Raw genomic sequence first — 26894 nt, forward strand, 5'->3', positions numbered from 1 at the left:
GCACTTGGCAACGCCTTAAAGGAAGAGTGTTAAAAGGTTTTTGTTTGTACTACTTTGGTTATACAGCATGAAGTTGTTCTTATACTTGTGAAACTATGAAAAAGAAGAGAAAAAGGTGCTCCTGATAAATTAAATAGAAACTGACTTGCAAGACCTCCATTATAGAACATAACAATTTCCTATGCAACTTCTGCTTGGATTTCAAGGTTGGATACCACCTTAAAGTCACTTTGAGGAGCACTTAATTGATCCACAGATATGACAGATATTAATCACTGTTAGTCTAAATATAAAGAACCATGAATAAAGCCCCCTGGAGTTCTTGCCAAAATATAAGACATAAAAAACATGTATAAATACTCTAGCTAACAAAGAGGGAAAAATCCTTACTCTGGATTAACAGCTTCCATCAACATCCAGGCAAAAGAAATTAAACCAAGAGCAAGGCTACTTCACAGCAAGATTTATTAATACATCCAAAAGAAAGAAAGAAAAATCATTTTGTCACACTATATACAGATAATACATACAGTGTTTTATACACATATTACATCAGTTTTTACACAAGAAAAATATACATAAAAATGTAAACTTTTGTATACAAAAACCCTTAAACAAATTAAACAAGGACCAGAAAACAAAAGGAGACCAATCAATTATTATTTCATCAAATTTTTAAAATGGTAATACAGTACATTCATTGAGATATACATGGAAAATGTGAGCCATCTCTTCTTGTTTAAAGGGAAATTACAAACCAAAGCCCATCATTTCCCCAAATGTGGTCTCCCCACCAGCAATAGCACACCCAATACCATGGATACGCCTTTCCTCAGAACTGGGGGCCCTGTCCCCAAACCTGCCAATCTCACCTTGCTCCTACAATCTGTGTAGAAACAAGTGGCTTCTAGCTTTTGTGCATATAACTAAGCTTCTAGCCACTATTAACATAGAGAAGAGTCTCAGTTTGTAAGTTCCCTTTAAGCAGCTTTGAATTTTTTTTTTTTTGTATATATATTCTAATGTATGGCCTGTTGAACATACTTGTGTGCCAAGGTGAAGGAGAACACTGAAAAGAAAGGGCTTTGAGGACGGCTCGTCCTTGCTACCGTGCAGCTACTTTGTTAGAAGAGATTTCAAAACTCTGCAACCTGTTGTTTTACTGGTTTTGAATCTGTTACCTCACCTTTGATTTCCCACTGCAACTTGGTTTCAGCGTGCACTTCAGTACTCTGGTTAGTACCATACAACTGCCAAGAGGCTTCTGTTAAAGGCTGCTTCTGATATCAAGTTTTAGCTAAGTTACTCTGTGAAATTCCTCAAACCCTAACTTCTCTATTTGTGTCTTCAGGGGTATTCTTACTCCATCTGTTTTTTGTTAACATCTTACAATTTAGGATTGTCCATCTACACTCCTCTCTCTAGAAGGTCTTGAAATGGAATCTGCTACCAACTCATCATAAAATAAAATACTGAACAGTTTTTTCTTAGTATTCTTCCATTCAGCATGTCAAATTGATATACTAAGGAAAAATACCTGAAGCTGTGGGGAGTAAGAATTAAATCTAGGTCGGGTACATGCAGACTTGGAGTTCTTAAAAAAAAAAAAAAAAATGTCTGGGAAGACCTTTGACTAAATAAATGTAAAACCTGCTTAAGATAGCTTCATGAGAGAGCTGTCTTTTCTCAAAGTTGAATTTTGAACAAGGCAGAATAACAAGTAGGTGATAAATTTCCCTGCAGCTAGAGAGTAGTTAACTTCCCCCAGGCAAAATGATCTCAATGATCATTAATTATTAACGAAAAGAAGAGGCAAATTGGTGAATTAAGTTGATCTGGGAGATGGTGGATGACATATGGTAATGGAAATGTTAGGGTTGCTTTATAACTGAAATAAACAGGCTGGTTTGTGGTGTATCTCCATTTCAGAGAGAGGAAGACACGTGAGGGGCCTCAAGTGAGTCTCCAGTTCTCTTCCTCTCCCGGGACAGGTGGCGTTTTTAAAATGACAGTCTCCCTTTCAGTTAAAAAAAAATAATAACAATAAAAGGAGGAGAAATAAATAATGTGTGGACCTCTTTAGATGAGACTTCTAAATGTTCTTTAAATAACTTTTGATAATGTTATTTTAAATCATTACATACAACTGCTATCGCAGTGACAATATTCCAGTAGGGGTAGCATTTTGCTAAATGTAAAAGATTGCCATTTAAAACTCATACATATACATGTGTATATACAATATATCAACACTATTTATATACATATATATCTAGAGAGCAACATTGCATTGCCTTTGAATATCTATATATTCACTCACACAATATCTACTAGAGACATACTGTGTGAGTATATAGGAAAGTATATGTACACATGCTCCAACATGTATATATACACTTCTGTCTGTGTGTGCATAAAAGCTTTAAAGGCACAATATATAGGGATGCAAGTTTTCTAGACAGCTGCAGCAAAGTTAAAACAGAATGTCACAAATGTGAGAAAAGTCAAAAGGAAATACAGCAGAATTCATTAAAGCAGTTTCATCATGAAGAAAATGAGTTATAGAATTCAAGAGGCTCTCCATTAAAATGAAAATGGTAAAAGTATGATCAATCACAAAGTAAAACAAAATTTTAAAATGACAAATTAGTGACAATAAATGAAAAAATAAATATAATACTAATGTCAATCATAAAAGCACAATTATGTTTTTCCAATTTAAGTAAAACATCCCCAAATTAACTAGGTAAAACTTTCAAAGTAGTTCTGTTTGAATGTTGATCTTTTGTTTATTGGTTGGTTGTTTTTGAGACAAATGATGCCCAATTTTCAAAATTACCATAGAAAGTATTGCCAAAATTTGTGTCTTCCGGGAAATTTCAGAGACAAGTGAAGTGTTAATGAAATATGGTTAGGCCAAATGATTCTGGCAAAAAGGACCTAATAAAGGAGAAAAAAACACAAAGTAGTGTGATTTTTAAGTGGTGAGAGATTGACTTAGAAGTCCATGAAAATGAAGAATAGTGGGAGTGGCAAGTAAGAACAGTTCTAAAAGGAATTCATAAACAAGACTATAATCCTAAGGACTTCCATCTTTGTATGCTCTGATAATTACACTAGACTGTCCCTCTTCTTGCTTATAGAATAATCCACAATTCTCCAAAGATATATAATCTTGCTTAACAAAGGCTGTTTATCTGTTACACACACACTTTTTTTCTTTTAGGGAAATATATGTATATAGATTTATCTATACACACACATATACATACGTGTATATATAGATTTATACAAATGTATAAATAAACATAATACTTCTCAATCTTTCCATCGACAAGGCAAGTTCACATTCAGCAAAGTGCCACCACATCCCATATACACATCTCTGTACAGATATACACAAAAGGGCTTAGCTTCACCCTTCAATCAGGGGAATTTATTCTAGCAAATCCCATTAACCAGTAACTGAAGGGAGAAATGGCACCAATACAACCTCCCTTCTTTCATTTGCATGCATATGTACAAGAAATACGCAGATTTTTAAAAAATCCATAAAGCAAGAGTGAATGAAACTGGGAGATGCTGCAAAAAATACAACTGTAAAAACAACATACAAAAAGCTTTCCTAGGTCTTGAGTATATCTAAAATGAATGAGGCTTCAAAGATAACGACAAATCCAGACGTCATTTATCAGAAGTTGTTTTAACTTGTTTCAAAGTACGATTTTTTAATATTAAAAATAAATGTGACTGGAGCATTTAATAAAACTCTAGCTTTGACTATTTTAGACCACCAGACACTTCAGTAATGAATGTATAGCAAAATGACAAAACTCAAAATACAGGAATGCATTTTTTAAAAATTGCATATAAACCAGGTAAAAAGTCAAGGGTATCATAATTTTCCTATAGCCAAAATATGGTGGTTTGGGGGCATGCTAACTTCATAAATAACAACACAACTGAGTAATTTAAAAAAAAAAAATTTGGAAATAACTGAAATCAACCCAGCTTTGAAATGTGCATGGTGAAATGATCCCACCAACTCTTTAAACAAAGGAGCCCCTTTAAAAATGGCATTCTTTACAAAAGGCCTCAACTTTATTTCACCAAGAAAAGGTGATCAATAATATTTTATAACTCAGAATACGAAGAAATCTATTATTAACATAAAAAAGATTCAACTGATCTCTGGTCCCACCACCCCAATAGATAAACACAGCTCATGTACAGGTCTGTTTTTCTCTTATTTTTCCACTCAAAAGCAAGAGGCTGGTCTTAGAACCTGCTGTTTTTTGTGTTGTTTTAAAAACATAACATAAGCTAATCAAAAGCTTGAAATAAAATGCACATGATATCAGAGCTAGCCTTTTAACATAACACAATCAAGAATTTGGTGTATTTATACAACAGAGACAACGAGAAAGGAACTCCAACGCCCTCAACTAAATAAATCATATTTCTACCATACATTCTGTTGCCTTTCTCTTTTTACGTAAGCACACATTCATCTCTCTCATACACGTGCCCCCAATGTATATTTTTGCATGTGTGTAAAAACACAGACAAATACATGCACACAAGTACTTTAATTCTATTTTTAAGTCACAGTGGGAATTCCTTAGTGAGGAGGGATAAAAAGTTCCTGAATAAGACACTGAGAACATCTAGATTTATTATTTTTCCTATTTGACTTCCCAACTTACAGAATAAACTGTAATTAAAAGAATAAATCCATAGGAAATAAAAGAGGTCTTAAAAACTTAATTTACAAATTCCAGCTACAGTAGTTGGGAGTTTTTACTTGATCTATGTATTTCTATTTACCCTGTAACTAAGCTTCTAGCCATCTTAAGTGTAAACCACAGATCATTTACTAAGGAAACGTGATTTCTCAACGGTTCTATGAGCAGTAATAAATGGTCTAAAGGTGTTCTACATTTTGAGGCCCCAGGATATCCTTCTATTTTATATATCTGCAAGGTAGCAAAGGATAGCTATACACCTTGACACGGCAGAGATCCAGTGTAAAAAGGTGCTTCACTAGTTTGTTTTGTCAAAAAAAAAAAAAAAAAAAGCTCATATATAATTTTTTAGCTATTAAACACATAGGCAACATAATTCATTACACTCAATACAGCTTTAGTATAAAACTTATAATTTATGAGGTGATGTTAATAGCATAAATTAATATACCTTTTCTCTTAAAATCTACAATAAGTATTCTGAAAGCTCATTGGGGAAGGAAAGTTTTAAATAAAAGTTTTAAAGCTGTGCGTGGTGGGAAAGGATTCTGTATGCTGAGGCTGAGATGAGAGCCTGAAGGAGAAGGAGAAGCGTCCCAAGCAAGACACCATGGGCTACGAAACCAAACGTTTTCTCTTTCCTGTGCTCTCTCAATGATGAGTCACCTTTAGTTGCTTTTAAAACTAATTTCTTATTTTAAAAACTGCCCTAATTTCCACAAGGAATCCCTGAGACATACTCAACACTATACAGTGAAAAGAATTATCACTGTTGAGAGGAACTGATTCAACCCTTCCGAGCAGATGAAGACAACGTCCTAAGTACCAAACCTTCCCATCCCTTCCAGGCTCATCAGCTGGAGCCAACCGCACTTCAGTGACGCAGGGTGGAGCCAGGTCAGGGCAAATCAGTCTATTCTCCAAGTAAAAGCAAGGGTGGCGTTTAAACTGCATTGGAGCCTTCTGCACTGCATGTTGAAAAGTTTTCCACGGGGAACTTTGGGTGCATATAGAGCTTACTTCAGTGGCCCCCAGCTTAAAAAAAAAGAACCAAGTCAAAGAAAAGGTTCTCTTGGGCCAAGAGCAGTACAGATCATGCGTGTATGTGTGTACACACACTTCAGTGCTGGGGGTGGGCTGAGCAAGCAGGCAGAAGGGAAAAACGGAAGGAAAGCTGTGCTCCCCTACTTTGCTGAGAGTGAGACAGGTTTTCTCTTAGAAGACTGTTTTCCCAGACTGCACTTGAGACCGCCACAACGCTGCCATTCAAAGTAGCCAAACGTTCCCAAGCTTTGGGAACCTGGAGGGGGGAGGGGGTGTCATCCCACATTTGCTCTTTCACTCTCTCTCAAATGCCACGTTTCCTTTTATTTGCTCTGTATCACAGTGCAGAGAGAGGGAAGCTAACAAAAAATCAGAGTAGGAGTAAAAAGAGAGAATTTTTGCTATTTAGAAATAAGGCTAAGTCTGACCCACAATTTTTGCATTAATGACACTGGTTATTAGAAGAGACATAATTACTCATTTATGTTTTATGTTTTCTTTCCTAACTCACTGATCAGAAAAAAACACTTGAGATATTCAAATATATTCTTCACTGATCTTTTATTACACATCTTTTGAAAGACAGTATTATAAAAAAAAAGTTGCTTTAATTAACTAAACATGGATTTTGTGTCCCTCTAATATATGATATTGGGCTTCCCAGGTGGCTCAGAAGGTAAAGCATCTGCCTGCAATGCGGGAGACCTGGGTTTGATCCCTGGGTCGGGAAGATCCCCTGGAGCTAAGGAAATGGCAACCCACTCCAGTATTCTTGCCTGGAGAATTCCATGGATGGAGCAGCCTGGTAGGCTACAGTCCACGGGGTGGCAAAGAGTTGGACACGACTGAGCAACTTCACTTCACTTCAATATATGATATTAGAAATCTTTATAAAGTTCAAGGTATTAAGCAGTCACTATATTGTTTTACTTTTCTATAGAATGCCCATTAAAATTCAGTTGTTTTCAATGTATTGAGAGGGGGGGAAACAAAATCTATGTTCTGTCCAATATATATTCCCACACTCACCTTTCTCCAACAAATATAATTCTCGGCAGGACAAAAAGTCCTTGGAGCAACGTAGCTGTCTGCGATGAAACATTCGGACTGACTATACTTTCTTCCAGGGAATCCTTTAAATTGCCTCATTAAACTGCAGAATTCTGTTGACCATTTAAACAACCACTGCATTATTCTATATACACCAGATTAAAAACAGAATTTAATAAGAGTGTTAAAAGAAGGCTAAAAAGAAAGATGAAGAAACCAGAAACTAAATACCTAAACAAATTTTAAATGAATTTGAAACCTATTAGCTTGAAATGATAGTTTAGTGTTATTAACAGCCTCAGCTCTTTGCAATACCAAACCACAGCAACCTTTTGAACTAACTTGGAGAAAAAGCAACTTGCCTCCCACAAACACTGTGGATGAAGCTACCACCACCATTACCAGCCCCACAAGGCAGGAGCACAGGAAGGACTGCAGGCAAGTATCAGTGAACTTCCAGGATGGGTGTGACCTACACAGGCTCAAATTCTACTGCCAAATGATAAAAGCCCAGTAGTATGGATCAATAGAAATATTTTTTTCAGGTAAGAAGAAAATCACACAGGTAGGGCAGCTGTGTGTATCATGGACACTGTCTTTGCCTCTGTGGATTACAATCATGGACCGAACGACCTCTGATAAGGAAAAGCTTTAGTGTTAGTCACAGAAAATGATGCTGCTTAACTTGCAGTTGAGAGATTAGGCTTATTTAAGAAATAAATCTTATAAATAATTATTTGGCAAAGATAAAGTATTCGCTTTCTTTAGCCTTAAACCACTCAAGACAATAACTATGATTTTAAGGAAAAGAAAAAAGTTTTTCCAACTTTATGTCCATACCTACTATTTGCTTCTCATTAAATTATACTCTTTTCATGGAGGGACTCTAGGCACATCACACTGCCTGCCAACATGAAATTGCTCAGGAAGTCATTTATGAGACAGTTCTAGTTCACATGGTAGGTTACTAGAGAAAAGAATCCTTTGTCATATAAGCTATGTGGTGATAATTAGAAAATTTTTCCATTGCATAGTCTGTCACTTGGTGGGTTAAATGTAATTGCTATTTACTACTGTGGATTGTTTACTAACTACATAATCTACCCAGATGTGCAAATTGCTAAGCCATTTTTACAGGGGAAAATCAATGTCTTAAGTACTTTAACTAAAATAATATTAACAGTTATGTAGAGAGTGTAAAGGAGAAAAACACATCTTTCCTTCGGATGCTATAGATCACAGCCAGTGAGCATTATACATTAGCATGGAATTCAGATTCTCAGAGCACAGAATGTATCCATTAACTGCAGCAACTTTGTAAACTGATCTAACTGGCCTTTATAAATGGTCCCAAAGAATTGCAGAAACAGAGTGAACCTTCTTTGCCATTATTTCTCATGAGTTGAGTTTTAACACTAAAATGAAAGCTAGTATCCACGTAATTAGATAGAACCTTATATCAAATTTGTTTCTGATTCCAGTATTGCCTTATTGGAGCCTTAAGTGCTATTTTAAAAGACACTAATTTTCATATTTCTGGAGTAAAAGATACTTCGTTTCTTTCTTTCCATGGTAATAGCAAACCTGCTACTAAGAGAGTAAAATTGCTCCATTAGCTAAAACAGCAACCTAAGGGTTATCTCTGGGTTCACAGATGTTCTTCTCTTTCCAAAAAGGGACTCACAAGAAACAGCAAGAGTAAAGTGAATAGCAAGCATGGATATTTATTTTGAAGTAGACAAAGTGAGAAGAAAAATTTGTTTTTTCGCTACTTTCTTAAATCTACACAGGTACTTTCTACGGGTGCCCTTTCTTCAGCTATTTATCGTGGGCATCTACACAAAAACGAATTTACTCAAAAGTTTTTGGTGTGAAGCTGTAACTGGCAACATTCCTGATCATTTCATGCCTCCTTACCAGAAAGCAGGAAAGGGCTTAAAAATGCACAGAAAACAGAAAATTGCAAACAATAAAATGTGCAACTTACTGCAAACTCAGTTTCCATAACTGAAGAATTTTAAGCAGCTACCACAAGGGACAAATTGCCAGAAAAATTCAAATCAACATCCCATGACTTTCCCTTCACTGTCAAAGAAGGGCTGATAAGAAAGTCAATGTGTATGTACCACTTTTAGCTCAGTAAAAAAGAAAGTCAATGGGCTGCTCTGCTACAACCTGTGATTAGTACACAGTGGAGACGGAATCGAATCACTAAGAATGGACAATTAGCATGTGATGGTTATAATGGGATGTGAAGAGTTCAGTGAACTAAATGACACTTTTGAGCAGAGGTAACTACTCATAATCATTTCATTACAGTACATTAAAATTAAAAAGCTTACTAACATAGGTTCACAGGTGAGAAATACTCAGATTATCTGTTCTCACCATTCAGAATAAAAATTTATGGTGCTACCAAATATAATTTTGCTTTGTGACATAATTTTATAATTTAGAAATTTCTCAATCTGCAAAAAAGGCAAAGCTATTAAAAAATAAATCTTCCAATCAATTATCATGATTAAAAAAAACCTAAATATATTACAAACATATTTTTGGCCCACAAAAAGAAAACTTCAATAAATACAAAATAGGGCATATCATGATTTCATACAGTCATGTGACATTTCCCCTCCATAATCTCAGGCACGTGGTATCTGCATAATGCCTGCTGATCACCATCATTCCTTTAAAAAGCAGAGAAAGAAAAGCTTTCAAAAGAAGGGACTGGTTAGAATTAGCATGGCATAAAGAGAAATACATAGAGGAAGTAGGAAAATACATCCAAATCTTTACCTATTGAAAAGGAATTAAGATCAAATATTCCCTGACAAATGAATTATTATATCACATCATTAATAGATATGTTCTCTCTACGCATCTTTTAAAATATATATATGTAAATTAGACTAGATTCAGGTATAAATAGCCAATGGTATCTCAAGGGACAGTGAAACTTCTCAGCAAAAGCAGAGAACAGATGCCTTTAAAATCTAGTTCCACCCTTGGGCGGAGGGTGGGGGGTCAGGGAGAAGGCAGGTTAAAAAGAAACCTCACATATTCATTTCATAGTCACCAACTTACTAAACTATCCAGTATGATTTTTAACCTTCAAGATCTGGTATTTCAAAAAAATTCCCCAAACTTAAACCTAAATACTTAAAATTATTTTAAAAGTACCAAAGGGTGAGTAAGATTTATGTCTAATTTCCATATTTTGCTTTGAAAGAAAATTTTAAAATGTGTATCCTTCAGATATTACATGTCACTTCACAACTGGTACATTGATTCTACAAGTGTCATCAACATTTTACAAACTTTACCAAAGAATCACTACTGTAAACATGAAAAATCCCAAAGCAAAAGATGGATCAAGGAGTTCACAGATCCCATCTCTCCAAACCAATCTTAAACTATCCTGCTTTTCACATCAAAATATTTTCTTTAATTACATCTTGTGAATATATTCCATGGAAGAGGGATTCAGAAACAAATGCTTGTCTAAAAAGGCAATACAACCAACCATCAGACCTCAGAATTGCAGCAACCCCTGCAGTCCTGGCCAAGCTCTTCACCACATCCGCCGGGCACTGATGTGAATTCAGCTTTTTGTGTTCTGGGCTAACTTAGCAGAAAAGGGTTGTGCTACTCACGCCACCAGACTGCCACCCTTCTCCATTCACCAAGGTCGGCTAACTCAGTGGGAAAGAACGACCAACCTTATTAGGGCTCTGAGATGTGGGAAAGGAGAAGAGACTTCTACTTATTAGGAAATAAGAAAAAAAAAAACCAACAATGGGACAGCTGCTTCCTGCCCTGCACAGAAATACACGCGTGGGTGCACACACACACACAGGCAGTCAAAAGACTAATTCTTTTTCTTTTTAATTAAACATGATCACAATTAGGAATGGAATCCTGGCCTCATGTGGTGTTTGCTGAGCAGTTGGTGCTAAGACAGAGGCTTGAATCTGCCTCTGCACACCATTTGCCATTTCTTACACAGAACTCGATGAACAGGCTCATTCTAGCTAGAACCACCTGTGTAAAGACCTGGTATTAGAATGGAAAGCATTGATCTACGATACTAAGAAATAGTAAAGGGCACTGGTAATCTGAGGTATCTTCCACTTCTAGGACTTGCTGCTGAAAGTCGATTCTATCCAGTCACTGTGCTGAGCCGCTAAGGAAACCACTGGGGGGAGGGTGGACCCGCCAGGAGGGAACGAGCACCAGTGCCAAGGAGCACATGTGAACACTGAAGCGAGGTCCACCGCAGGGGGAACTTGTTTAACTGGAAAAGGGGAGTTCTCCTCTAGTCCCCGTCTGTTATTTTTAAAATCTTCTTTAGGAAAAGGGGGCGAGGGGGTGGGTGATAAAGAGGGAAAAGAAGATAGAAAACACCAGGTTCCCCACCTGCCTGCAAACACACAGACACACTCAGTTAGGGGAGGTAAAGGGAGAAGATGCGTTATTGGTACTTGTAGCTGTGGCACCTGTTACTGTGAAGCCTGTGGGAGGCGCTATCGAGCTGTGGCTGGGCTGCAGGTCCTTGGGAATGCCACTGTGAGAACTCAGCTGGTGGCCGAAGGCTGCGCTGAACTGAGGGAGTTGCTGCTTGGGGGAGGTGGAGGCCAGCAGTTCAGCGGAAGGCCCCATGCCACTGAAGCTGGTCTGCGGTAACCCCGGGAGCACACTGGAGCTGCTGGGGGTCACGGTGGCGAAGGCAGGCTGTGTGGTCTCTGAGTTCGAAGTGGTGGGCGGCGTGGAGAGGGACGTGGAAAGAAGATGCCCATCGGCGACGAGAAGGTTGCTGAACGGAGAGGGGTCTCCGAGGTTGACGGGGAGATTGCCCCAGTGAGTTCTGGGGTTCACGACCCCTCCGAGTGGCACCTCAAGTGGCGTCGGGAGCAAGTGCTGCGCCATGACGGGCATCTCTGCTGAGAAGGTAGCTGCCATGTTATCACCAGAGTAAGATGTCGTGTGGGGAGAGGTGATGTGGTCACTGTAGGGAGACGGCACGTGCTCGCTGTCATAATGGCTTCCATGGGGCGAGGAGTGTGAGTGATCACTGCTGTATTGCTGTCGTGAGGTGATTAGGTCATCTGCCTTGCTCAGCAGCTGGGCAGGATGTGGCCTCTGGGAGGCATGGCTGCCATCATGAAGTCCATGAAACTGTCCTGGGAAGGCTCTCTCCCCAAGGGCACTCTGGCTCATCAGAGTGGCAGAAGTAAGGCTGACGCTGGCGGGGGCAGAGAACTGCCCCTGGATCTGCCCTGTCAGGGGTGTAGGTGGGTTAGACAAGGTAGCTGAACGGAGCAGGCTCTCATCCAGCTCTAGGCTAGAGAAGTTGTCATGGACTATACGCCCATTCAGCAGCTCCCCCAGGTCCGTGTTGACCTCTCGGCTCAAGGACGGGATCCCCGACGCTCCTGTCCCTGTGGAGAAAACCCCTATTCCTCTGTCTGACAGCTCCTGGACGGGCACACCATCTGACTGGGTGAGCACCCCAATGGTACTCAGGCACTCGAGAGAAGTCACGGCCTGCAAGGCCCGTTCAAGTTCCTCGGCCTCTTCGGTGGTGGGGAGGAGGTCTCCGTTCTTTCCTGGGTAAACAAGAGCTATCAACAAGTCAGCGGGGCTTCCACCATCCTGACCACAAAAACCACACATTAGAACTATCTGTCAAGACATTCTACTAAGGACTACTAAGGAGAGCAAGAGTGACATATTCACGGCAGGACAGGTGAGCCTGAACCACATTTTCGGGTCACTGACAGCATCCTCACAGCCATCTCAACACAGTGTTCAGTGCTCAGGAATCTATTTAAAACCCGGGGTGACTATCTGATTATAGGTATGTTTTTACCCAAAGTTATATTAAGACATTAAAACAGAAAACATATCTATCGGTTCACATGTGAGATAAAAGGCTGTGCAGGAGGAACCCTGTTAGCTCTTCTGCTCTTGGGCTCTTTCACCTGGAGGGCAGCCCCGTGAACTCAGAACACAGAACTCCACGTATATCTCAGCACAAAAGCAAGTGCTCAGCTCACTTTGTTGGTTACCTTTTCCCACGTTTCTGCATTACTCTCTGCTCTTCCCCTCTCACACGTCTCCCATTTCTAAGGAATTTTCATAAAATGGAAGCTACACTGATTTCCTTTCCAATATCAAAAAACCTACTGTTAGGAACTGGAGTAATCACTGCAAAAATATCCAGTTTTTAATGGTGAAGGAAACATTCTCAGAGTAGAAAAGATTTCCCTTGAAAGCACTAAACAATTGGTGGGGTTAATGTTGTGGAAAAGTGCACTTCAACTGAAGTACAGGGTGGGGTATCAAAATGAAGACAAGTTCTGAAAGTTCAATAAACTCAAGTTTAAAATGTCTTTATTCAAAAACAAACTAAAGTAGGGGCATTCCCTGGCGGTCCAGTGATTAGGACTCAGCGCTTTCACTGCCATGACCCCTGGTCAAGGAACTAAGATCCCACAAGCCATGCAACGTAGTCAAAAAGAAAAGGTTAGAAAATAAATAAACTAAAATTACTGATTTGGGGGCTTCCCTTGTGGCTCAGTCGCAATGCAGGAGACCTGGGTTCAATCCCTGGGTCGGAAAGATCCCTTGAAGAAGGGAATGGCAATACACTTCAGTATTCTTGCCTGGAGAATTCCATGGACAGAGAAGCCTGGTGGGCTACAGTCCAGGGGGTTGCAAGAGTCAGAGTCAATTTAGCGACTAAACCACCACCACCACAACCAACACCACCACTCATTTTAAAGGAATAAAGTTATAAACCTAGCTATCAAACCTACTGATTTACTAAACCTATATTATCATTTTTTTAAAAATGTACTCCTTCTAAAGAGAATAAAATAGCTTTAGCACTTTATATTTTCTGTCCATATTACATGTGAGGAGGAATACTTTGAACATATTAAAAAAAAAACTATTTCCCTTTAAAAAAAAAAATTCATTTGAGAAACCAGTTTTCTTGAATCTATAATACTGACCGTACCTTCAAAAAAATCGAAATCTTGTAAGTCATCAGGTAGCCGCGGAAGGACGTCAGAGAAGTCCTCCTGGTTCAATTCCAAGTCGTGTGGAATGTCGGTGATCTCATTGGCAATGTCATCCGGCAACTCATCAGCGCTCAGCTCCGGTGTGGACGGGCTCCTGGGGAAGATGACACGGTTGGCCCACCACCCCCACTTTACCTTCCCACCAAGTCACCAGAAGCAGAAATGGAAAACCCTAACTCAAAATAATCTCCTTGCCTACTTTAAGATCTGAAACCAGAACGGCAGACCTCACCATATGCGCTCACATATTTCTGCAAATTTTCACCCATGTATTAAGAGAAGGAAACCATTTTGAGATACTATTTTTACTGCAAATTAGTAGAATGAATTGCAATTTGGTGTACTAGTAGAACGAATTACAATCTGGTCTATCAAGTGTGTCTTACTACTTTCCGGTAGAGTTTTTAATCTGGCCAAAGTAATTTTTAAACAAAGATGAAAGAGGTAAAACTGAAATTTGCAGCTGAAACAGAAGCATCATTCATCGGGTCAAAATGCTTACCCCTGTCAAAATTAATAATGCATCACGTTTCTGTTGGAACATATATGCAATTTCTGTTGAAACAGAAAAATCTGAGAAGAGACAATTAAATTCCCAATATCAGCATCTGCTCCCTTGGATTTTAATCGAAAACTTTACTTTAGATCTAAACCCATCAGGTATCTGGTAAAAATCCTACTAGAAACTACAGAGTCTAAGCTGATACACCACAGGGTGCCTTTAGCCTACTTCCAACAGGAAAGGAAGCCGATGTTCTGAGAACAATCAGAGCACGTAAAGGAGACGTGAGTCCTGGCACAGCCACTGACCGAATGCGGGAGGCTTCCACTGGCAGTGAGACGCTGGTGGGCATGCTGAGGTTCCCCTGGGGGACTGCAGGGGGGATGGGCTTCTGGGGTCGACGAGGTCCACGCCTTCTCTTCTTCTTGTGTTTTTTGGTAAGTGCAGGAGGCTTGGTTTTTTTCCTGGGTTTCCTCTGCTGCTGGTGCTGAACTTTACGGGAGCTATCTCCTCTCAAGAAATTATCCTTTGGAATGAATAAACGTGTATTTTTAAACTCAGATTATTCGGGAAAAAGCAAACTGCTATCTGAAAAAAATACTTATGTTTCTTATTATTTTATACAGTGCCACAAACTATGTATAACAATAATTACATGAATATGAAATTCATTTTAAAATTTAATTCACATCAATTCAATATATACATAAAGCTCATTCCACACTTAAAGGCATTGTCACAGGTGCTGTAGTATAAAAGAACTGAATAAAACTTGATTTGAGCTCCAGAGGAACTTACTTGGTATCCCATGGGAAAAACATGAACATGAGTATACATAAATACTATAGGAAAAACTGGGTGGTGATGATATAAATACTGTCTAAGGGTATGCAAATGGAAAATTCATTACTTGTAGTTATGTGGGATTAAAGCATCAACAGGACTTTCAGTTGCTGGGATAAGGGGGAAGACCACTCTAAGCTAAAGGAAATAGCACAAATGAGACAAAAAGGACAGCAAATAACTGGGTATGGCCTGTTGCTTGAGGATATGATGGAGGGTCAAATATAAAAGTCAGCTGTAAGGAAGTCTGGCACCAGATCCTGTATGACTCTGAATACTCTGTTCAGAATTTTAAACTTTATTTTATAGGCAATGGGGAATGATTTTTGATGACAGCAGATGTTTTAAAAGGATTAACTGGACTTCCCTGATGGTACAGTGGATAAAAACCCGCCTGCCAATTCTGGAGACGTTGGTTCGATCCCTGGTCTGGGAATATCCCACATGCTGAGGAGCACAGCTAAGCCTGTATGCCACAACTACCGACCCGCACTCTAGAACCTGCGAGCTGCAAACACTGAAGCCCATGTGTTAGAGCCCGTGCACCACAAGAGCGTACCCTGCTCTCTACAACAAAGACTGTGCGGCAACGAAGACCCAGCACAGCCAAAAAATAATGGGAATACTAGTAACAGGATTAACTAACCTGGTAGAAACAATGTAAATGAATAAAGAGAAGGGGCAAGTGAGTGAAGGCAAAAATTCCAATCACAGGGCGATTTCAACAGATATTAGAAGATAAACAGCTGAGGGCGAAGTGAGCAAGAACAGAAAAGCAAGGGCTTGCTGAGAGAGAATTCTCAAGATATGACAGCTGCGTGGCTGTGGTGCGGATGAGGGGAATATAAAACTCTCAAGTGTTTCTAGAGTTCCTAGTTGAGGTGATTGTTAGGTGAGGGTGCCGTTTGTGGGATACAGAGCACAGCAGAATAAACAGAATCAGAGTTAAGGAATTCAGCTGGGCTCACATACTGTTTGAGGTGTGAAGATGACCAGGGTGGGCAGGAGAAAATTGTATCTGGTGCACAGGATGCAAGAAAGGCATGGAGGCGTAGACTCGGAAGTTGAACACAGTGGAAGTCCTTCAAATAATTCACATGGACCACGGTGACAAGGTAAAGAGAGGAGACAGTGGGGACACAGCTTTATAAAACTGCTGCAGTTAAGTGAGGAGGGAAAGGAAGAACCAGCAAAAACAAGAAGCTTGCAATATAACTAGCTTTCTTCAGCTAGTACCCTTAAATCTGAATACGGTACTTCATCAATTCCCAGATGCACATTTTACTATCACTACAGTTGGGGAGCATTTTACAATAATGGCATATTATTATCTCTGTCAGCCAGGTCATTATAGTTGCTGCTGCCTACATGTTCAAAGTTGGTCATAGCTCTCTGTACTCTCTTTGTTTGAACTGAGGTTTGCACATTGTTGGTTTTACATGTAGAGGAAAAACATGGGTGTGCAGAAAGGCACAGAAAGAAGCAAGGCAGAAAATTGTTTTTAGCGAAGCAAATATTCATTATTAAAGAACTGACCACAATCCCCACCTCTACCTTTTTTTTTGCAAAGCAACAACCAAATGAGAAAGGGAAATAATCACAAAGAGAACAAAGCTGTGGTATAGCAGATGTTATATACTGCCTTTCACACATCAAGAATTAGCTGAAATCAGGGGTGAAATAGAAGATAAAAATATTTATGTCTAAGTCTAAAAAAGCTATTTTGATAAGTATAAAACAAAAAATTTAAGTGATAAGAAATGCACTGTGCAACATTTTTTCCATCTGGATGGTATATAAAATAATTGTGGTTTCTATGATTGATGTCACCTTTGAGTTGATGAATTCAGTAATAACTTTTATAACCAAATACATTAAAAGATCTGAAGACTAATAAATATCAGTAGCAACAAACATACCAAGAAAGAATAAAATTAAGCATAAATCCAAGAAATCTAAAAGAAGGTTAATCCCAGCCAAACACCTGAATCCAAACACTATTACAAACTCAAAAGTCGCAAACAAATTTAGAAAACAACAGAAGACGGGGTGCTTTCCAGGCTCTGTAATTCCTTTTGGTTCAACACTTGATGTCTACATTTTTTATGCCCACTATGCAGTGAATAAGCAGCTGCCAGTCCCCACCAGGAGCTGGCATGTACTCCAGGATCTCCCTCTAGGACCAGCGTGGATCTTGAATATGAGGAAGTCAGAGAGCTCTAGTTAAAAATATGTAAGCCCTACTAGTTCTGGTCTAGGCTTCTTCCTTACTCTTCTAAGCTTATGCTGTGTATCCTGGCAACACTCCACATAGAACCGCCCGTGACCAAGGCCCCGTCTGGCTCTTGCTATCCCCTTAACTTGGCTCCTCCAGAAAGCCCAGAACCTGTGTCCTGGAGGTGTTCCTAAAGCCAACTGTTCCTTTACCTACGCTATCTACGAACACTGTTCACTCCCAGCATTCTCAACTGTCCCCTTCTATTAATATTTCTCTGCAGGACAACAACCCATTTAATACCTTACCCTCTGTTCTACAAGTTCATTCCTGTTGAATACCATGTTCTGTCTGCCAGCCTGGACCTCGTACAGCTTGAGTCTCTTCTACCAATGGCTGTCCTATCCAGTGGCTGAGTCTAGTTCAGAATCTGCCCCTACCCCACAAGCCATGTACCTACCAATCAATTATTCAACAATTACTTATGGAGTATCTTTGCTCCAAGCACTGCAGATAGAGCAATGAACAAACAACGTTCCTGCCTTTGTGAAGTTTACATTCTAGTAGGGGGATTCAGAAAATAAACAAATAAATTAATAAATAACATTCAGTTCAGTTCAGTCGCTCAGTCGTGTCCGACTCTTTGCGACCCCATGAATTGCAGCACGCCAGGCCTCCCTGTCCATCACCAACTCCTGGAGTTCACTCAAACTCACGTCCATAGAGTTGGTGATGCCATCCAGCCATCTCATCCTCTGTCATTCCCTTCTCCTCCTGCCCCCAATCCCTCCCAGCATCAGAGTTTTTTCCAATGAGTCAACTCTTCGCATGAGGTGGCCAAAGTATTGGAGTTTCAGCTTCAGCATCATTCCTTCCAAAGAAATCCCAGGGCTGATCTCCTTCAGAATGGACTGGTTGGATCTCCTTGCAGTCAAAAGGACTCTCAAGAGTCTTCTCCAACACCACAGTTCAAAAGCATCAATTCTTCAGCACTCAGCTTTCTTCACAGTCCAACTCTCACATCCATACATGACAACATTAGGTAAATACAAATGTTAGGAAGGAAAATAGGTAGAGTATGAAGATTCCCTGGTGGCCCAGTGGTAAAGGAACTGCCTGCCAATGCAGGAGACTTGGGTTTGATCCCTGGTTTGGTGAGATCCCCTGGTGAAGGAAATGGCAATCTATTCCAGTATTCTTGCCTGGACTTTCCTGATAGCTCAGTTGGTAAAGAATCTGCCTGCAATGCAGGAGACTCCGGTTCGATTCCTGGGTCGGGAAGATCCACTGGAGAAGGGATAGGCTACCCACTCTAGTATTCTTGGGCCTCCCCTATGACTCAGCTGGTAAAGAATCCACCTACAATGTGGGAGACCTGGGTTCAATCCCTGGGTTGGGAAGAATCCCTGGAGAAGGGAAAGGCTACCCACTCCAGTATTCTGGCCTGGAGAATTCCATGGACTGTATAGTCCACGGGGTCGCAAAGTGTCAGACATGACTAAGGGACTTTCACTTTCTTTCATTCATTCTTGCCTGAGAAATCCCACGGACAGAGGAGCCTGGTGGGCTATATATATAGTCCATGAGGTCACAAAAGAGTCAGACACGATTTAGTGACTGAACAACAATAAATGAGCATAAAAAGTGGCAGGGTAGAGGGGAGGTGGAAATGAACTGACATTTGATCAGAAACCTGAATGATATGAAGAAGGAGTGAGACATGGAGAATTTGGGGAAAGAACATTCCAGGAAAAGACAAAAACAAGTACAAAGCCCCTGAGATGGGAGCATGCTGTGCTGTGCTGTGCTTAGTTGCTCAGTCATGTCTGACTCTTTGAGACCCCCACGGACTGTAGCCTGCCAGGCTCCTCTGCCATGGCAAGAGGAGGCATGAAGACTGGAGTGGGTTGCCACACCCTTCTCGAGATGGAAGCATATGTAAAGTGTTTAAGAAAGAGCAAGAAGGCCAGTGTTGCTGGAGGGTGAGGAGATGGTGTAAGATGAAGCTGGAGAGGTTTCTAGGGCCAGATGAGGAAGTGCCTCACAGGCACAATTAAGAATTTTGAACTGGATTCTAGATGTGATGTAAAGCCAATGGAAGGGTTTTGAGCAGGGAACTAAAACGATCAGATCTATATTCTGAAAGGCCTGCTCTAAAGACTACATACTCAACGATTCCATTTATAAGACACTGGAAAATGTAAACAGAGACAGAAGTAGATCAGTGGGGATAAAAAAAGGCTGACTACAAAGGGCAGCACTAGAGACTTTTGAGGGGGTGATGAACTATTGTGTATCTTGATTATGGTGGTGTTTATGCAACTGTATGCACTGTCAACATTCACAGAACTGTACAATGAAAAGAGAGAACTTTATTATACGTAATTCAAAGACAGTGGGACCCGTGCACACGGTCTACACTGGCTGATATGCAAGCACCTCATGTGGGTGCAGGAGGCATGGCACGAGGAAGGGAGCCTAATTAGGAGACTATTACAATAATGTAGGGAAGAATGAAATGGCAACCCACTCCAGTGTTCTTGCCTGGAGAATCCCAGGGATGGGGGAGCCCGGTGTGCTGCCATCTATGGGGTCGCACAGAGTTGGACATGACTGAAGCAACTTAGCAGCAGCAGCAGCAGGGAAAAATGATGGCATATAGTTGGAAAGTAGAGCCATGAGATCAGCATAGTTTTTACCATTGAGTCTCTCACTGGTGCACTGATGGAATACATGTGTTGCTATACTCTCTTATGTAATTTTTCACCTAAAAATAGCTCAAACCCGTGTCAGATTCTACAACTGCCTCCAGAGAGAAAACCATTTGTATCATTTGTATCACTGTAAAAACTTTGCATTGAAAATAGCTTTTAAAAACCTGATCAATATAAATTTATTTACACTATATTTTTTATTATATAATAAATATTATTTTATGACTAAGTTTATTATACTAATTCAACCTTATGTTTGCCCAGCTGAATTTGTCTAAGTAGAATATTTAACCAGCTGAAAAGAATAAACTGCTTTCAATTTCTTTAAAAGTAGTCACATAATTGTTATACTGATCAACTCACTGAATCAATAAAGCAGATCCTGAAGTACAGACCCCCGCTATTTAACAATATTCTCCTAGTCTTATTAGAAGTATGCTAGAATGGTGATCATTTACGTCAGTGGTTTGAAAGCTACAGAGCCTATGTTACCAAGGGTCCATGAGACCACCAATGAAGGTCCTCAAAAGTGGTTCAAAAAACATATGGAAGTCATTCTTTAACCATGATAAAGCCTCAACGAGCTAACAAAAATGTCTTTATTTTAAATGTTACAATAATTACTCAACATTTGTATGTGTAGTTTTAATATACAACATTTCAAAATATATGGTCAATAATGGAAATCTAAAAACCAAAAGACGTTCAGGAAGCAGCAGCCATTAAACTTAATATATGACAACTGAGGTCTAAAAAGAATGAGATCCAAAAAGTCCTCCATATGCACTTAGCTAGTGGCCATGCCAGGACCACGGTGTTACAATACTAAGTCCTGTCCAATGGCCCACACTGAAATATGCTCATAGCAAGTAAGAGCTGTCTTACTCAGTTTTTTAGCACACAGGTACCCAGCACAATACTTTGCAAACAGCAGAACTCAGGAGTGGTCTCATGGGGAACTGCCTTTATCTTAAGTGATTATATAATTCAGACAGTTCACCGATTCAGACTTGTCTCTCCTCTCAATTATTCTGCATTAATTAGGGCTTATGCTACCAGCACTAACTAAAGCAATAATTAGATTCAATGGGATTATAATAGGGTTTGGCTTTTGGCTGAAATTTCACCAGATAAGCAAGACATTCACAGAGTTATACACAAGTAAAGCAAAAACCTAGAGAAATGAGGCAAGAAAGATCTTGGAAAATCTGCCTAAGTATAAGAAAATGTATCTTAAGAAGAAGTATGGACTAGGTATAGATAATAAGCAAAATGACCATATCTAAGTAACTACTATTTTCTAGTTTCTTTTGTAATGAGAGTATAAAATTAATCAGTAGCTTATTATCAACATTTTTTTTTAGTGAAATAAAACAGACTACAAAATATGAAGAACTAAAAGAGCTTCACAAAACTTGTTTCAGTAACATATATACACACATAGTTTGTACCAAGTCACAAAACATTTCCTACTATGGATAGCTATCAAACCATTTAAAGCCTCAAAATGTTAGTATATACATGTATAACAGAGTCACTTTACTATAGAGAAAAAAAAAATCAACACATCTTAAGTCAAATATATTTCAATAAAAATTTTAAAATACCAATATGAAAAAAAAAAAACCAAAACCTTGAAAGCCTCTGTTGCAGAAAATAAAATCTGAACTTACCATTTTTTTGGCATGTTCTTCACACAGAGGTGTCTGGTGTGTAATGTCAAAGACGGGCACAGAACACTGCTGTCCATCTGCGAACTTGGCTGTGCAACTTGAGAAGAGTTGCTGAGAGCGGTTTAAGAGGATATCTGGGGTTTTTTTAAGTTAAGAATAAAATACACTGAAACAATTAAAATTTTCAATTTCTATATAAAATTTATTTCTTCAGTTACTTGTGCTTAGTAATATAAATTTTGTTTTCTACAAAAGCTAAAGAACCAACCCAACTACTATTATAGAAAATGGTAACAGTTGAATTTATCATCTTCAATTATCAGAAGATACTTTTAAAGGAGTCTATTTTGCTAATGAGCTCCTAACATGAGTCTCTCTTATGGCTATTCTGATTTCTGTTATTTAGAGAAGCAGGGTCATTTCCTTCCTAACACACTAACTCCTAAAAGTTACACTATGATGGTTTAAACAAAAACAAAACTTTCTTTTAAGGAAAATTTCTGCCTAAGATACTAATAAAGAATAAACAGTTAAAGATTTAATTACAAAAAAACTCATCTATCCATATTTGAATTTTTCATTTCACATTTCCAATACCAAACTCAAACTTCTAACTTATGAAATATTAAAGTTAAAACTATACTATTAAAAGTGGAACATCAGCTTTTTGTCATCATCATTTTTAAGCCACTAACTACATTTCCATATAATAGATATAAAGTATATATCTTTTGTATTTATATCTATTTATACTTTATATCTATTAAGGGAATATCTTTCATTTATTCCTTTATGCTTTTACAATTAAGCATACAGGAAAAAAACCTTTACTGCATAGAAACTGTTGCTGAAAAAGCTGTGAAAATACAATACCAAGAGAAAGGAAGGAAAGAGTAAAGAAAAGTAATTGCTACTATATTAATTTTTAAAATCCTACTCAACTTTAAATGTTTAATAGAAGTGAAAGTAATAAGATTTCATGATCACCCTGAAGTTCCTTAACATAGGTTTTCCTCATGTATATGCTTTCTTAGGATATCTTCTTTCCTAGTTACTGATGTTTGTTATCTTTCATACATTTCAGATCAGCCATGTACTCAATAAAAAGAGCAAATTAATCCCACGGTGGGAAAAAAAAAAAACAAACTATAAAACTGTATAACTTTCTTGGAAGACTAAAGACAGTTTTTGAATAATGGGATTTTATTTTCCTGTCAATGGGTGTCATGGTTATCTCTTACAAACTACCTACAACTACTGGAAGGACCAGAATCTTATTTTAAAAAAATTTTATTTAAATGACAGCCATTGGAAGAACCTACTACTTGCTGTCCATTTTGCCCATTTCGATATAATTGTTGAATACAGAACTATAATGACATAAGCAGGAAAAAAAAGCTCTTCAGTTTTAGAGCAAAACAAATGCAAGAAACTTTGAGTAAACACCAAGAAAATCAGAAGTAATATAAAAACTATTTTAAATACTAAATAGCTATGATTTCAAGAATTATTCACTTGGCCTAAGAATGAAATATATCACCCAACGAGCCAGTACTTTTCAATGTGCACTCAGTTAAGTCAGGAGGATACGCTGGAAGCAATGTCTGGTGAATGGAAGGGCTTTGTTGGTGCACTGTTCGCCCTTCACAGTCCCACTGCATGCTGCCGCTTCCATCTCCTTCAACGTGGTCCGACTTACGCTAAGGAATGAAAACACAGTAAGAATTTTTTAAATGCTTTAAGAATCTAGCACAATTGTTCAAATAATGTTACTATTTTATAACATTCACACTTTTAACTACCTAGATTCATTAATTAATATGCAAGTATGAATTACAATGACCAGTTCTAATATTTCTCCAACTGACAAAACAAATAATTACATTATAATTTGGCCTCAGCTATGTCTATCTATTTTGGGGTTGTTTTTTTTTTTTTTTAAGTGATATTTTGGTTTCTTTTACTTCACAAGGAAGCAGTAGAAAATAGTGAAGACCATGAGACTAGATCAGACAGACCTGGTTCTGAATTTTGGCTCTGCCTCTTACTAGCTCTGTGATCTTGGGCAAGTTACTTAGCCTTGGTTAAGTCTCAACTTCCTCACCTGTGGAGTGGAGATAAGAGTCCTCTAGCTGACAGGCAAGCATCAAAAGACGTAACACATCTAAAACACCACGTAGAGTATAGAGTATGGTACACAGTAAAGAATCAATGGTTGTCAGTCACCACTATTATCAACATTGTTAGATTTTGGCCTCAGAAAGCTTCTAAACAATACACCTGCAAAATAATGAACCTAATACATGAGGAATGGGATGCAGAACAGAAAGCTAAGCAATGAAGAATCTCCTTTCCACCCCTGTCTCAATTTGCCAGCTTCCACTCGGCTCTATTAATTAATATGTGTTCATTTTATTAGTTTGTAATCCTTCCATAGTTTTATACAAACATTAAATTTAAAAAAAAATTAATTCTTGGAAGTATAAAAACTATGCTACCTATGTAATTCTATCAAATGTCATAAACTCTTAGGCCTTCACACGTGCCTGAGTATGGAAAAAGAATCTACTTGGTGCACTGAGTCACAAGTCAGGCATCAAAAATTGAAAAATCTTTTCAATTGTTTGTTTCTAGTATCATTCTAAGGATTTAAGTGAGATGATTTACATTAATTAGAAAAGGTCATATAGAATCTAAGTTACATCAAATATTTCTATTACAATTGTAACTTTCATATACTGAATGCTAAAAGGTGCTGCCTTAGAAGGGCTTTAATTAAGAGTTCTGCTAGGTTTGTCAGGATCACGAGTGAGGAAGTAGGTCATTAAGCTCACAATTTCCAAAAACTGAAGCTTTACTATTTTGGCAGCTAAGCCCAATTTCTCTTGGTTGAGATTTAAATAGAAGGTAGCTCTCCAATTTGAATGGGTAACTTTCCTTGAACTCTTTAGTAATTTACTCAACCATCTGCCAGGCCTCGTGTTACAACACAGCCCTCACTTACTTTATCCTAAACTTCAAAGTAAACCATTGGCTTCGATTTTAGAATCATCATTATGTTCTAACTCACCAATCTATCTCTTAAAATAAACCCAAAGTTAGGATTTCAATATCCCCATAGAGAATAATCCCAACGAAACAAAGGTTTTGATGCTGTTAACATGAAAATATTTACTGTGGGCTTCCAGTTTGTATGCTCTACTGGATCCTCTGTTAAAAAAGAAGATTCCATACAAACAATACTATCTCTCTGCAGAACTGTGGGCTATAAGATATTGAGACTCAGGTTTATAAATTTTAAGCTCTTTCAATGGTTTATTCTACATGCTCACCCATAAATGACAAAGTTACTAGATAAAGAATATTCCAGGAGTTTGTGATGGACAGGGAGGCCTGGCATGCTGCGATTCGGTCGCAAAGAGTCGGACACGACTGAGTGACTGAACTGAACTGAAATGAAGTTTATATCTAAACCATATTTTAAAAATACCTATTAGAAGGTAGCCATTATAGTTTCAATTTCTAAAATATTTAACAGCAACTTTTTAAATGTTTTCTGTGGAATTAGGCCTCTGATAACAAAAATATTACATACAGAGGAAGTTAGTTAACTGAGTTGATTTTTGAAGACCTTATATATAATGTAAAGGAGTAAGGAACTAATCACCAAGGAATGATTAGAGCACACTGGCATATAATTATCAGCAATGCAGTGAGCAATAAAGCATTTTATTAATCATGGGGGACATAAGCAAATGATATCACATAAATTTGAGATCTGTAATTTGAGTTCATCTTGGTGTCTGTTTTGTAACACTTGGTTATCATGGAATTTTCTGAAAAACATCACTAAAGGTGGTTTGGGAGATGATAAAAAGGGGTTGATTCTGCCAGTTAAAAATCATAGGTAAGTACAGTTTCCATACAGATAGCAAATTGTCCCAAACTCACAGTATAGTCTCTTTATATGTCACATCTTTGACAGAGCTGTAACAATATATGAGACCCAATATAGACAGTGATCTATATCTAGATTGCTTCATGCTGGACAAAACTAAAATTTCTACTGAAATTATACACTTGAAAGCATTATATCATATAAACGTTAGATATCTTTATTTTAAAACGTATATCAAAAAAAATAAAAAATAAAAAAATAAAACGTATATCAAAATGAGTGAGTTCTTTTAACAAATAGAAAACAGACCCTCACTTGTCCAATTCTATTCATTCATGCATCAACACTGGAGATTAAAAACAAAATATACACTGTCCCTGCCCTCGTCTGGTATGACAGAGAGACATTAATGTAAGTATAGAATTCTACAATGAAGCAGAGTACAGAGCACAAAAGCGTATGTATTAGGAGACCAAACACAGTCAGGGGAATCTGGGAATGTTTCTCTCAGAAAGACTAGTCTCTGACCACGTAAGAAGTAAGTTAAGCCCTAAATACCTTCTCGTACAGACACTACTCCATGACAGGAGACTGAGAGTTCTGAAAGAAAGAGGAAATACTGCAGCCTGCAGCCACTACGGAGGTATATCAGATATACATACGTAGTTTCAAACCACTCCAAATATGCCAAGAAGCAGAAAATTCTTCAGGGCATATTATTTTTTGAGATACTCAACTGGAAAATAGGTTACTTTGTTAAAGCAAATATAATGAAAATCAAAATACACAAAATGAAAATGAAATTTCAAAAATTATAGTATAGTTATGTAAGGAATATGATCAACAGCTACAAAGCAAAGGTTAATTTTTAGTTTTCGGCTTGTTTTAAACCCTTTTTCCCTCAAATGACTTATGATCGTCCTTGAAAAATTAAAATACACAAACTACAAATTTTTTAAAACTTTATCAATAATCCCATCAACTTGAGATAATTCTGGTAATATTTAGGTATATATAAACCCCAAAATGTTTTACATATATAATGTTTATTTGCACACACACACACACACAGAAAAAGACTAGGAGGAAAAAGAATAAAAATATTCATAGTGCTCATTCTGTTTT

General features: G+C 38.2%; 1 protein-coding gene across 11 annotated transcripts in view; it reads right to left on the reverse strand.

Annotated features, from left to right (window-relative positions):
* Positions 1 to 443: 443 nt before the first annotated feature.
* The window catches only part of INO80D (INO80 complex subunit D), a 70600-nt gene continuing 44149 nt past the window's right edge, over positions 444 to 26894 (reverse strand). For 10 of the 11 annotated variants that reach the window (XM_070770643.1, XM_070770663.1, XM_070770682.1 and 7 more), the window contains 5 exons: positions 23462 to 23571; positions 21872 to 22005; positions 14735 to 14952; positions 13861 to 14018; positions 444 to 12460 (listed from right to left, as the gene is read on the reverse strand). In XM_070770643.1, the coding sequence (XP_070626744.1) occupies positions 11280 to 12460; positions 13861 to 14018; positions 14735 to 14952; positions 21872 to 22005; positions 23462 to 23571 (1801 nt within the window). In that variant the 3' untranslated portion in view covers positions 444 to 11279. The remainder of the gene's footprint in view (positions 12461 to 13860; positions 14019 to 14734; positions 14953 to 21871; positions 22006 to 23461; positions 23572 to 26894) is intronic. The other variant, XM_070770687.1, reaches the window with a different exon arrangement.

This window comes from Bos indicus, chromosome 2, assembly GCF_029378745.1.
Source record: "Bos indicus isolate NIAB-ARS_2022 breed Sahiwal x Tharparkar chromosome 2, NIAB-ARS_B.indTharparkar_mat_pri_1.0, whole genome shotgun sequence".
Taxonomy (NCBI): domain Eukaryota; kingdom Metazoa; phylum Chordata; class Mammalia; order Artiodactyla; family Bovidae; genus Bos; species Bos indicus.